Source organism: Corythoichthys intestinalis, chromosome 20, assembly GCF_030265065.1.
Source record: "Corythoichthys intestinalis isolate RoL2023-P3 chromosome 20, ASM3026506v1, whole genome shotgun sequence".
Classification (NCBI taxonomy): Eukaryota; Metazoa; Chordata; class Actinopteri; order Syngnathiformes; family Syngnathidae; genus Corythoichthys; species Corythoichthys intestinalis.
Genome location: NC_080414.1, coordinates 19,526,386 through 19,539,834, shown reverse-complemented (window position 1 = coordinate 19,539,834; position 13,449 = coordinate 19,526,386). Strand labels below are relative to the sequence as shown.

The 13,449-nt window shown below is 41.1% G+C and overlaps 1 protein-coding gene across 1 annotated transcript in view; it reads left to right on the top strand.

Annotated features, from left to right (window-relative positions):
- The first annotated feature begins 118 nt into the window (after nt 1-118).
- The window catches only part of ccdc191 (coiled-coil domain containing 191), a 20,091-nt gene continuing 6,760 nt past the window's right edge, over nt 119-13,449 (top strand). Inside the window, exons 1-14 of the mRNA XM_057824292.1 lie at nt 119-333; nt 931-969; nt 1,174-1,309; nt 1,370-1,507; nt 1,570-1,748; nt 4,752-4,930; nt 5,369-5,513; nt 5,569-5,759; nt 6,813-7,032; nt 7,663-7,976; nt 8,101-8,186; nt 8,261-8,433; nt 8,498-8,641; nt 12,568-12,720. Of these exons, the coding sequence (XP_057680275.1) occupies nt 244-333; nt 931-969; nt 1,174-1,309; nt 1,370-1,507; nt 1,570-1,748; nt 4,752-4,930; nt 5,369-5,513; nt 5,569-5,759; nt 6,813-7,032; nt 7,663-7,976; nt 8,101-8,186; nt 8,261-8,433; nt 8,498-8,641; nt 12,568-12,720 (2,187 nt within the window). The 5' untranslated portion in view covers nt 119-243. The remainder of the gene's footprint in view (nt 334-930; nt 970-1,173; nt 1,310-1,369; nt 1,508-1,569; nt 1,749-4,751; nt 4,931-5,368; nt 5,514-5,568; nt 5,760-6,812; nt 7,033-7,662; nt 7,977-8,100; nt 8,187-8,260; nt 8,434-8,497; nt 8,642-12,567; nt 12,721-13,449) is intronic.

Below are 13,449 nucleotides of genomic sequence, written 5' to 3'. Positions count from 1 at the left end.
TGCCACGGTTACCAGAGGGACGCTTAAACACACAAGTGCATTGTGGAAAACAGAGTCCAAAATTACATTTCTATTACGGCAAAACATGCCTGAGGACAACATTACCCAGAATCCTCGACGAACATATTTGATACCTTCTTCAGCATGCCTTTTTAAGGATAGAAGTTATTTTTTTAGACACTACCGGTCGAATTTCAAAGACATTTTCAACATATGTAATATATTATTGCATATTTGGAGCAGATGGCCGCATTACCTCTCCCTAGGACTCACTTATTGAGGTCTAGAAGGACCATTGGCAAGACTGGCTCAGTAAAACCATCAGAATCCAAGGTATGTTCCCTCCATGCTGAACAAATAACATTTAACCATTTTTTGAACTCATAAATCCTCTCAACACATTTTGTGATCTAAAGGATTATTAAATTGAACTGGAGTGTAAAGGTTGGAAGGAGGGGAAAAAAAACATAAATACTCTGTAGCAATGTGACATTTATGATTTTCCAGCTAATCTGCTGGCAAAGGGGTAAGCTTTCTCTGGAATTAATCTGCCAACATTAGCCCGAGGTATCCACGAGCTTCTTCGCAACAGGTTAAGAAGGCAAACCTTTCCCCCTCTGAGCACACTGACACAGAGCTTAGTTTTTAATCTTTGACAAATGGACGCCACAACCAATTTTGGGCCTCAAATCCAGGTTTGTGAAAGCTAATGTGCTGTATATTCAAAATACTCGTCCATCCAAAGGACTCGTCTCAAGATTTTCTGTGTAAAAACTTTGAGAACTATTGTCTTATACTGTTAAAATATGGAATTAAAAAACTTTTGAGGGAGCTTTATTTTTCACAGGTAGTGGCTGTGGCAGAGATTATTTGCTCTTGCTTGCAATATCTTAAGGTGCTTACACTAGATTTGTTTTTGCTCCATTCCAGAAGCACGCGAATAAGGAGGACATCGATCACTGGAGGAAGGTGGGCAGCACTTACTGTGCAGCTTGATTATGTGTTTTGTCTCGGCATCTGTTTAGTACTGGAACAAACAGTCCCTCTGTTGGGAATGGCCATTAGGTTGGAGGCTATTACACCTCCATAAGCATGTAGATTATTTACATCAGCGTGAAGTATTTACAGATGGCCACTTTGCCAACTCTATTTGCTCCTTTTCCACTTTGTCAGCGAGTGGAGAAGGCTTCAGAGTTCGCTCTGTCTGAGGTCTTCTTCCCCAGGAGAGCCAAGACCGGAAGCAAAAGCCTGGCCGTGGCCTTACGGAGCTGGGAACAGCTGAAGGATCATGATGAAGCCTACGCAGAAGGTAGGATATGAAGAAAAACTAGAAATAGGGGTGTAAAAATGATGCGTTGGGGCATCACAGCTCAGGCCCTGTTGGGTGATTGGCTGGACATAACATGGAAGCCCGAGCTGGAACCACAAGGCATGACGTGTGAGAAGGGGATTCCGGCCACGCCAACACCGCCGCTGACACCTGACTTCAACTATGACAACTTTAATGGTAAAGCATTTTTGCTAGCTCGTCCAACTGAGATAAGTAAATTAAAAGTAAACCCGATTCAGATCTGTACGACCACCTGGCTGAGGAAGAGGACCACCATGCCGTAAACAACTTCCTGCAAGACCTGAAGGAGCAGAAAGTGTTGGACGGAGGAATGGTGGAGAAGCTAGCGTTGGATGGCATAGGAACCAACAGGAACTTCACGGACCCTGTTGTTACCATGGAGTTGCGCCACCAGCAGGTACATACACCGCAAAAAAAAATATATATATACTGTTACAAAACTGAGAAAAACATGAAATACATGGAAATATGTCATAGTGCTTCAGTAATCGTACATTTTACGGTACATTTTAATTTTTATAACAAAAAAATCATTGTAGTAATACTTTTACTTTTTTTTTTTCTTTTTTTACATTGGGATGGATATGTTACCAGTTTTGATGGTGGTGACATCACATCGCACCTTTTCTCATTCTCCTCTTTCTACAACCTAGATTTGAACCTACAGTTATCTTGGCAGTCAAACGTGCTAACTATTGAGTTACTGCAAACCAGATGGAGAAAGGTTGCCTGAGAAGTGAAAAAAGTGTACCAGTGGCTGAAGCTAGACCGTGCTATTAGCTCAGTAGTCAGCATGCTCGACTGCCATAGTGATAGTGGTTTATAGCAGTGGTCCCCAACATTTTTTGCATCATGGAACGGTGTGATATGGGCCTTTTCTTTTTCACAGACCGGCAATGTATGGCAGAAAATTACAGTAAATATGAAATAACACGATGGGGCCAAAAAAACGAACATTAAGTGCAGGGACACTGTAACTGAACGCATGCTGTATCGACCATTTTTAACAGCGGCCTTTCCTAAAACTTGACGGCAAATATCCTTAGTTGGAGGCATAATGAGTTCTTCTCCGATCATAAATGGTTTCTTGGCTTTAGGTATGATGCCTTCAGTGCATTCGCTTTTGTTGCCTTGTTTGCTAGCTTTTAGCCACATATTATGCAGAATGGACTTGGTTGTAGGCTCCTCTTCGGGCTCAGCAGGTAGCCTTTTCCCTGTAAAAAAGCTGTCCAAAGAGGTCTGCTTTTCAGTCATCTTTGCTAACGTGCGGGCTGATTATTTCCAAGAACAAATCTGACGCGCCTACGTCATCATCAAGGACAAGCGCACATAGATAGCAAATCCGAACAAAACGACCAGAAGTACCCCGTTCACCAATGCTAAGGTGTGCCACCTGCAGCACACAGTCAACAGCAGCCAATATTACTGTTTACATTGACTGAAGCTGTGCTGCTATAGGTGTGCAAACACACCAGTAATGGCGGCCAACCACAAGAGGGCGACGTACACAAATCTCCTCGAATTAGTCAATAGACCTACTCACCTACGTCACAAAATGACGTGTCGCTGTATCCGGCCGCCATATTGTCCGTATTTTTTAGACCTATTCTCATTGTTTTCAATTAGTCATGCAAGTTATAGAGCAATTCATGGAAGCCCGGGTGTTATCTGACGCTGTAAACTCATTGGATGCGTTGCATAAAAGGCGTTATGTGGAAAAGCTTCAGTTTATCCATTCGCCAGATCCATATTTGATGCCTAAATCGATGTTTTTCGACCCGCTGTCTTCGCCTGACATCTGCTACCCTGATATTTACAACTATCTCGTCCACACAAAATCAGCTTATTCTCACGAAAGTTTGAAAAACTTTAATAGCTTGGAGGCTTATAAATACTTCGTTGCTGGTTGGGTGAAACAGGTCCTCGTCCATGAAAATTCGGCAGGAATCTATCTTGTGCTCGGGAAGGTGAGTTACGAAATTTTCAATTCAAAATCTTTTGTTCTTGCTAACATCCACTGTCAAGTCTAATGTATTTCATGTCATTTGTCAATGGAGCTAGGGCTTTTAATGTTTATATGGTTTAGCGATAGCACTCTCACTACATACATATATGTAATAAATATGAAGTGCGATAGCACTACTCCGGATTGTCCCTAGTTGAATTTATTTTTTGGCTTTTGACCTCAATAGTGAAATTGTAAATTAATTGTATGACAACTGTCTTATTATCCCCTTATAATTATATATTTTCAGGTAGTTCATTCACAACGTCTGAGTGTATGTTGTCGGCGATTAGCCTAGCAATGATCTTAATTGTGGTTGTCAGCCCAAAACCCTCTAAATATATATTAAATGCATCTTACCAGATATAAAATGACTACTACATAATCTGTGGTAGTCGTTTGGAGCCCAGTTTTCTCGTCGAATTGCAGCAGTCCATCTCGCTCTCCTCTCCGGGTCTCTCGGAATACGGTAAAACTTCGAGTCTCTCCGTCTATCTTCTCTGTTTTTGCAACCGACCGCCACACACGACTTCACCATTTTGATTATTAATGTTAACGAGCAGAAAAACACGCCATAATAGGAGGAATTTACGAAGCGCTAATGCATTAACATGACGAGTAGACGGACAACATGGCGCGGGGGCGTGGCTGTGACGTCACGTGAGTAGGGTCTATACAGTAGACAGGCATATGCATTTGTCAATTAATGTGCTACGGACCGGTCCCCGGCCCAGTGGTTGGGGATCACTGGTTTATGGTATACGTACTGCACTTTTTACAGTCGTTTCATATTACAGCTGTTAAAATGTAGTTCTTTTTATACGGTAGTTTATTATTGTACTTTATTATAGAAAGCAGGGGTCCCCAAACTACAGCCCGCAGGCCGGATACGGCCCGCCTCCACATTTGGTCCGGCCTCCTGAACAATACCAGAAAGCATCTTGAATTTTTTTTTTTTTTTTTCCTCAGTAGTGTTATCTATTTCCTGGCCTTTTTCTGTGAATAACTCAGAGAGGGTTATTTGGTTATTATCTACTTAATTAATAGTGTTATTATTATTTATTATTATTATATTATAGTATATTATTATTTTTATTTCATTTACTTTTGTTCCGTGAAGAATCCAGAAAGGGTTAATTGATTATTGTTTTTCAGAAAGCCACAATTTTTTACATTTAGGCACTCCTACAATCGTCACACTTTTTCTGTTACAAACTGACCCCGGCCCCTCATCAGAGAAGGGAAAAGTTATGTGGCCCTCACAGGAAAAAGTTTGGGGACCCCTGATATAAAGTATTTTTTTAAACAATATTTTTGTACAGTGTACTAACTGAATATGTAGTGGTCTTGAATGTTTTCGAGAAACGCTCGTACAGTACTTTGTATGTTAAAAAGGTGCGTGAGAACAGAGCTCTCAGCGATGAGGAAGCCAAGAAGAGGCGGAAGCAGGAGTTGGAGGAGAAAAAGAGACTGGAGGCCAGGAAGAGGCAACAGGAGATGGTTCAGCAGGAGATTGTGAGGATGCGGAGGCAGAGGGAAGAAAGAAAAAGCTTGGAAATGCGGCTAAGACAAAGGTAATGCAATAACACTGCAATAAGTTTTGACCCTGAAACGGTAAACACATAGATTAAGCCTCATAACGAAACTGTGAAACTTAAAAGAGTATGACATTACTAGAAAAAAACACTGATCTCACAGAAACCTGCAGGGAAAGAATAAAAGCGGATGACGCACGCTGTTAGTATCAAGTATCTGTTAAGAGAACTGAAAAAATCAACTCAAGGACCCACTCCTTTTTTCATAATGGATGTGAGTTAGTATTAAATTCATGTCGAGATCTGAAAAAATTAAATGTTGCCATCGTAATCCCCTCATTAATTGTACAGGGCACTGTTTGTAATGTATTAGGATCTTATTAATTCTCCTTTGAATTAAATTCGTACGTGACTACAAGTTACGAATGTCAAATTGACATGAGCAAGTTCTTTGCCTACACATTATTTCTCTCTTAGAGAAAAACTAGAAGGTCAACAGTCGGCCAAGACCCTCCAGCCGACTCCTTCACCTCCTCCCACAATGGAGCAGGCGCCAGAGGAAAGCATACAACGGCCTCAGGAAAAGAAAGTCGAACTCTTTGTTCACCTGCGTAACCTGAAGGTTAGTCACCATGGCTTTGTGGGCATGTGCCGTATATTAATTCTTGAGATGGCAGCATCTTCAAAGGCATTTCTCCCGATGGTACTCGGCGGTGATGGAGCAAAGGCTGCGAATGGGGAAGGCCAAAGCGTTATGCGATTGGAGGAGGCTGCTCCAGGGTTGGCGGGCGTGGCGAACAGTCTTGTGGGCAAAAAGGAATCAACGGGAGATTTCGAGGACCGAGGAAGACCTCCGTACTGAAAACAGGCAAATGAATTATTTGACGAGATGTATCACTACGCACCCTCCTAAAAATAAAAAACGGGGGGGGAAACGGTTTACTTTCAAATTGACAAGAATCTACTGTCAAAAAAACTATATTTTAACGATTTTACAGCAAATGACTGAAAAAAATGTGATCAGATTGATGGTGACATTACTGTACCTGTAATTCTATACCCTATGCAACTGTGGTTTGAACCTGTACTATTCTGAGGCAGTCGAGCATGCCGACTACTGAGCTAGTAGCCCACAGCACTCGCTCGAAGCCACAGGGGTCAAAGTCAAAGGCTACGGGCCAGATATGATCCGCTACATCATTTTGTTTGGCCCGCGGAAGGACACAATATGGATTTAATTTTATGTTTCGTGTTAAAATACAATTTTTTCACCAACGGAAACCCTAATTGTGATAGAGCCCAAAACAATAGTCACATTTCAGATCAACGCAACCTCATTGCTTTTTTTTTTTTTTTTTTTTTTAAACCATAGATGCCTGTTGCCACTAATTTGCTGTGTACATAAAATGACATATATTTGATTGTAATTTTTGTATTTTGGATTTAAAATTTAAAAAATATATATATTATGTATTTTATTTAACTTTCTTAACTTGATTTGCCATCAACAATCAAAAACAAAAAAAAACAAAGCAAAAAAACAAGTTAAAAAAATCTTGATTTTTTTTTTTTTTTTTTAAATTATGGCTTCAAAGAGTTATCTTTCGTAGCTCAGTAGTCAGCACGCTCGAGTGCCAAAATGAGGATGTAAGCTCAAAATTGACCAAAAATGAGAAAATAAACACACTGATGTCACCACTATCAAGACCATGGACATATTTTATATAATTAACATAATTTTTTATATCGTAATTTTCACTTGGAAAAACCTCTACTGTAAAATTTACGTTTACGGAAGCACTCCACGGTTTTTACGTGCATTTTACCGAGATATGTTTTTTTTTTTTTTTTTGCTGGTAAATTTTACTGTAAATTTGATGTGTACAAATATCCCCTCGTAAATTCATTCAACTTTTTTTAGACAACGCCAGCTGGCCGAGGAAAGAGACCGCAGGCGAATGCTCAGGCGATCCTTTCACGAGTGGCAGCTGTGGTGTCGGCAGGAGCGCGAACGACGCGAGCTGCTGGCCCAGCAGGAGGAAACCCGCTGCAAAATGGACGCCTTGATCAGCGCCGCCATGTCGGGCGTGTTTAAACCACCGGTGACACCGACCAATGACACGCCTGGGAACTCGGGGAAGGTACAGGTTACTCAAAATGACCAATGGGCATTTTGTTCAAACAATTGTGTCTAAGTAATGCACTATGGGAGTAGCTCGCACCTTCTAACCTTGCATCGGATGACCCAAATGCGTCAAATGCACGAATTTCCCCCAACTCTGATAGAGGCTTATGAGGTGAGCTGTGTATATTGAGGGCGGGATGGAAATATGGCTCTGTTATACGAAATAGGAGGTGGAAGGATAGTGGAACAGAGCTCGGGGGACATGAGGAAGCGGTGAATGAGAGATGAAGTATCTCGGTGTAGAGGTCAGTGTGGAGGCTGCACTCATAATCAGGTTTGCCCTGGTTATCTGCAGATTGTGGGCTGGAGGCGTTTGAGTACAAAGGTCTGGCAAAGTAATGTAGGAGTGATGCTGTACATGGAGATTGTTGTACTCCAGACCTTATGGCAGGCTGGATTTACTTTTTGATGAGGTGTATTTTCACTTGTAAAAGTAAAGTTTTGAGTCAGTGCAATTTGAACACAAAAGCAAATGTCCTGAAGATATACGGGGTCATCCCCAAACGGTTCCCGCAAAGTTGAGACCATAGCGAAAACAATTATTTTTCAATGAATTGCTCCTAATCCTCTTTGTCGTGCCCTGTAGGATAATCCCAAAAAGCCCGCCAAGGTGCGGTATCGTCCACCCCGGCTGGTCATTCGGGTGCGCTCCCGCCATTGCAAGGAAACACAAACCACCACGGAGGCCGGACAAATAGACGATGACGCAGACAAGGCCGAACGTGACGTCGAATTAACCGACTCGAAATCAAAGACCTCGTACGGAGGCTGCTTTGAAAACCGCAACGCGGCCCAGAAGAAGATCATCATGAAGCAGAGGCGGCAGCTCAAAGAGCAACAGGAGGAGATCGCGAAGCTCAAGCGAGAGAAGGTCATGGCCACCTTGACGCCTCAGCCAAGGTGGGACAATTTGGGATTTACGGACTTTCAAGAGTAGTGCTGAACAATTTCAGGAAAAAAATGCCAATCACTAAATGCTGTGATTTCCTGGCATCACATTTCTAATAAATTTCTGCTTTTGCAGACCACAGATGGAAGCAGTCCAACCCGACGTCCCCGATGCGTCTCCGCGGCAAAACCCGAAGCCACCGACATGCCCGCTCATGTCAGGTCATTCTTCAGCTCAGACAATTACATGACACTCACGTTTGACAAACATTCATCTCAATGGCATGTGTTTGTAGCCATGGAAGAGCGAGCCCGCGTCCGTGCTGAGCGAAAAAAGCAAACTGAGGAACTGAAGAAAGTAAAAGAAGAGGAAAAACAGGCAGAAGAGAAGGCTGCAGAAGAGAAAAAGCTGAAGATGGAGGAGCTGGAAAAAGCCCAGAAGAGGGAAGAGAGAAGGCTGGCCAGGATGGTGAGATACAAGCAGGTTCTCCATAGGGTTCAGGTCAGGGGATTCCTGATTCCTTGTTGTGCAGAAGGAAGACGAGAAACTGAGGCAAATGAAACTACAGCAGCAACTCTACGATCGGGCTCGTAAACACTACGACAGAAAAGTGCTACGTTACAGAGGCCTGGCGCCATGGATACGACTAATAGAGCTCAAGCAGGTCAATGCAGAGGTAAGACGCCTTGCTTTTTTTTTTTTTTTTGATTGACAGTCTACTAACCCTTTTCCACTTTAACTACATCAGAGGATTTCTGACCTTCAAGCTCCAATTCCACACAACATCAATTTGCATAATAAAATCCTCATTTCGACGGAAATGAAATGTGTGTGCGCGCCAGCTAGGAGGCAAACAAGTAATGCGTTTTTGTTAGTCTTTAAAGTAGACTCCATGTTTAGGAGGATTTGCAACATTATTGGAGATAATCTTATCAGGCGTCTAAAAAGCCCATTAAGTCGTCTGTCTGCAGGCGATTATAATGTTAATGAAATTTTCAACTTCAAATGTCTTGTTAGAACATCTTATTTCTTGATAATTAATGTTTGTTTTTCATGATGAGCAGCCCATTAGACTGGTTATTCTCAAAGAATAGTACCCGGTCTCCCTCTAGTGGTACGCAAAGAACTGACTGAATGAAAGGTTCCAACCATTTTTTGTTCAGTTCAGTTGCATTTGATTTATTGGTGAACTACAAAAGATTCACATTGAATGTTTTAGAACAGTTTTGTTTCAAATATTTGGGAATAACTTCTAAGTATAATACCTTTTAACTCATTGTCGTGAGCCACATTGTGGTTATGGTTTCTTCGGAAGGCCGTTATGTCTGCTATTAGCTTTTTTAATTGTCGATTAATCAACCCTTTAGTTAACCAATATTTATTCATGTTCCAATCAGCTTTTACCCACAAGGGTGGTGGGGGTGCTGGAGCCCATCCCAGTTAACTATTGTCAGTAGGTGGGTTACACCCTGAACTGGTTGCCAGCCAATTGCAGGGTGCAAGGAGACAAACAACCAATCACGCACAGTCACACCTTGGTAAAATTTGAAATGGTCAATTAGCCTACCATACATGTTCTTGGGATGTGGGAGGAAACCGGAGTATTCAAACTCCACACAGGAAAGCTTGAGCAAGGGATAGGAACTAGAGATGCCGATCGATCGGGTCCGATCACGTCATTTTCAAAGTATCGGAATCGGCAAAAAAAAAATCGGACGTGCCTTTTTTTTTTTTTAATTAAATCGTTTTCTAATTGTATTTAACGTTACAGACATAATGTGTTACACTCTTCCAGAGGCTTTAGTTTAAGCTTAAGGTAGGGTTATCAAATTTATCGCGTTTACAGCGAGAATTACTATTTTTTACATTTATCACGTTACAATATTTAACGCAATTAACGCATGCGCTGCACAACCCACTCACGCATTCTCGTGTATAATCTATAATGGTGCCGTTTTACCCATACAGTATATAGCGCTAAATGGCAGCGTAAAATGAGTAGAGAGAATTTTGGCAGCCTTTGGAGCCTTATTTTAAATGGTGAAAACCTTACAATACCTCTCCGAGCGATTAGAATAATCGTGGGAAGCAATGTGGGGAAGAAAGGTTGTAGATGATCTTTTTCTTAACAACCTATGTTATTTCCCAACGCAGAGAAGATATATCAATTGGTACCACGACACACAGTCATGGTTGCAATTCCCATCATGCATTTGGGCAGAAGTTAACTGGCTACAGTATCATTTACTGAAAGCTCAACAAGTACACTAGATGGCAATATTTAGTCACAATATACAAAGTCACATTTATCCTTTAAGAATTACAAGTCTTTCTACCCGTGGATCCCTCTCACATAAAGAATGTTAATAATGTAAATGCCATCTTGAGGATTTATTGTCATAATAAACAAATACAGTACTTATGTACTGTATTTTGAATGTATATATTCGTCCGACTTTTATTCATTTTTTTCTTAATGCATTGCCAAAATGTATATGATCGGGAAAAATTATCGGGAATGATTGGAATTGAATCGGGAGCAAAAATAGCAATCGGATCAGGAAATATCGGGATCGGCAGATACTCAAACTAAAATCGGGATCAGGAGCAAAAAAACATGATCGGAACAACCCTAATAGGAACCGTTGATCTCAAAACTGTGAAGCGGACGTGCTAACCACTTCAACACTCTGCTGCTGTTAGCAAACATTCTCTTACATACAGTGAAGGGCAGAAGTATTTGCACCACTTAAGATTTTTGTAAGTTCACCAACTCAGAAAATAGGTAGAGGTCTGAAATTTCAATCATAGATGCATTTCCACTCATAGAAACATAATCTGGAAAAAAAAATCCGGAAATCACAATATATGATTTTTAAAATAATTTATTTGTAATTTACTGGGGTTCATAAGTATTTGTACTCCCAAGAAAATCAGTGATAATATTTAGTGCTAAAGCCTTTGTTTGAAGTTACAGAAGTCAGACACTTTCTTTCTTCACCAGGTTTTCACGTATGGAAACAAGAAATTTGGCCCATTCCTCCACACAAATCTTCTTTAGATCTGTCAGGTTTCAGGGCTGTCATTGAGAAACACAAAGTTTCAGCTCCATGCAAAGATTTTCTATTGGACTGAGGTCTGGAGACTGGCTTTGCCACTCCAGAACCTTGATATGCTTTTTACGCGGCCAAACCTTGGTCAGCTTGGCTGTGTGCTTTGGATCATTGTCATGTTTGACGATCCAGCCACAACTCATCTTCAAGTCTCTGACTGAGGGAAGGAAGTTGTAGCTCAAAATCTCACGATACATTTCACCATTCATCCTCTGATTTATACAGTACAGTCGTCCTTTCCCCTTTGCCGAAAAGCAGCCCCAAAGCATGAGGTTTCCACCACTATACTTCACAGTGGGGATGGTGTTCTTGAGATTGTACTCATCCTTTTTTTCCCTCCACACACGAGAAGTTTGCACCAAAAAGTTATACTTTGGTCTCATCTGACCACATTACTTTCTCCCATGACCCCTCTGCATCATTCAGATGATCCCTGGCAAACTTCAGACGGGCCCTCACATGCCCTCTACTGGCTTCAACAGTGGAACCTTCTGAGCAATGCATAAATTTAAAACATTGCATCGTAGTGTTCGACTGACAGTAGCATTTGAAACTATGCATCCATCTCTCTTCAAGTCATTGACCAATTCCTGCCGTGTAGTTCTAGGCTGAGCCCTCACTTTTCTCATCATGAGTGATGCCCTACGAGGAGAGATTTTACATGTAGCCCCAGTCCAAGGTAGATTATCAGTCATGTTTAGCCTTTTCCATTTTCTAACCATCACTGCAACTGTTGATTTATCCTCACCAAGCTGCTTTCTAATTGTCCCATAGCCTTTTCCAGCATTGTGGAGCTCAACTTTTTTTTTCTCTGCTGTCTTTCGAAACCTCTCTGGTCTTGCCCATGGTAGCAGTTTGATTATGACTGACTGTGAGGTGCGCAGATGACAATTATGAACTCAAACAGGTGGTGGGTCGGTGTTTACTCATGGGGTAAAGGTGGACTTTTTTTTTTAAGGTAGACTGACAACTTTTTGAGTGTCATAATTATTGCTGATTCTCGGGTGTACAAATACCTATGAACCCCAGTAAATTACAAAGAAATTATTTTTTTTAAATCATACAATGTGATTTCTGTATTATTTTTTTTTTTTAGATTATGTTTATGTGAGTGGAAATGCATCTATGATTAAAATTACAGGCCTCTGCCTATCTTCTAAGTGGGTGAACCTGCAAAATCAGAAGGGGTGCAAATACTTCTGCTACTCACTGTATTTTATTTTTTTAGGTTGAAAAAAAAAGGTATAAATCAGTATTCTTCTTTTCAATAAAAAAAAAAAACATATCAAATGAAACATAAAACCGCAAAAAGAAAATATAGTCAAGAAAGGAAAATACAGTAAATAGTCCCTTAAATTCTGAAAAAAAATAATTTTTGCAAGAAACAATTGACAATGGATCAGACGCCTAGAATTGTCAATGGGAGTCATCGAGTTCAGAATGTAACCCATAGCGTTATTTGATAACCCTTCATTTTAATACCCACTAGCTGGCTGAGAGTCATCACTCGAACACCCTCCAGATGCGATGCATCCAGCGATGGCGCCAGGTGGCAAGAGACAACTTGTCTGAGAAGGAAGCTTGCGCGGACCGACTGTACCATCGACTCCTACTCCGGCGGAGTTTAAGCTACTGGAAAAAAGTATGTACACACACACACATGCACACATACAAACGCCTAGACGCTCAATCAGGATAGCAGCAGTCCATCCTCTGGCAGTGACTAATCTCCACTCTGCCGGCGCTCCTTATTATGTTGCCTATGTGAGAAAATAAGCTCTGCTTGGACTTTCTGGTTAATACAAGTTCAGCCTTTATCGCTTTACTCCACACTAGGAAGCATGAGACGCTGAGGAATGGGAGTAAAATGAACCAAGATAGGGCCACTTACAAATTGTGTCCACAATTTAGTGAGCCTTTGATACATTGGACAGCCATTTTACGATAAATCGCACTAGGGTGTGAAGTCACATACAGTAGGGCAAATAAGTATTTAGTTAACCACTAATTGTGCAAGTTCTCCCACTTGAAAATATTAGAGAGGCCTGTAATTGTCAACATGGGTAAATCTCAACCATGAGAGACAGAATGTAGAAAAAAAAAAAAAAACAGAAAATTTTGATTTGAGTTTGATTTTTAAATAATTTATTTGCAAATCATGGTGGAAAATAAGTATTTGGTCAATATTAAAAGTTCATCTCAGTACTTTGTTATGTACCCTTTGTTGGCAATAACGGAGGCCAAACGTTTTCTGTAACTCTTCACAAGCTTTTCACACACTGTTGCTGGTATTTTGGCCCATTCCTCCATGCAGATCTCCTCAAGAGCAGTGATGTTTTGGGGCTGCCGTTGGGCAACACGGACTTTCAAC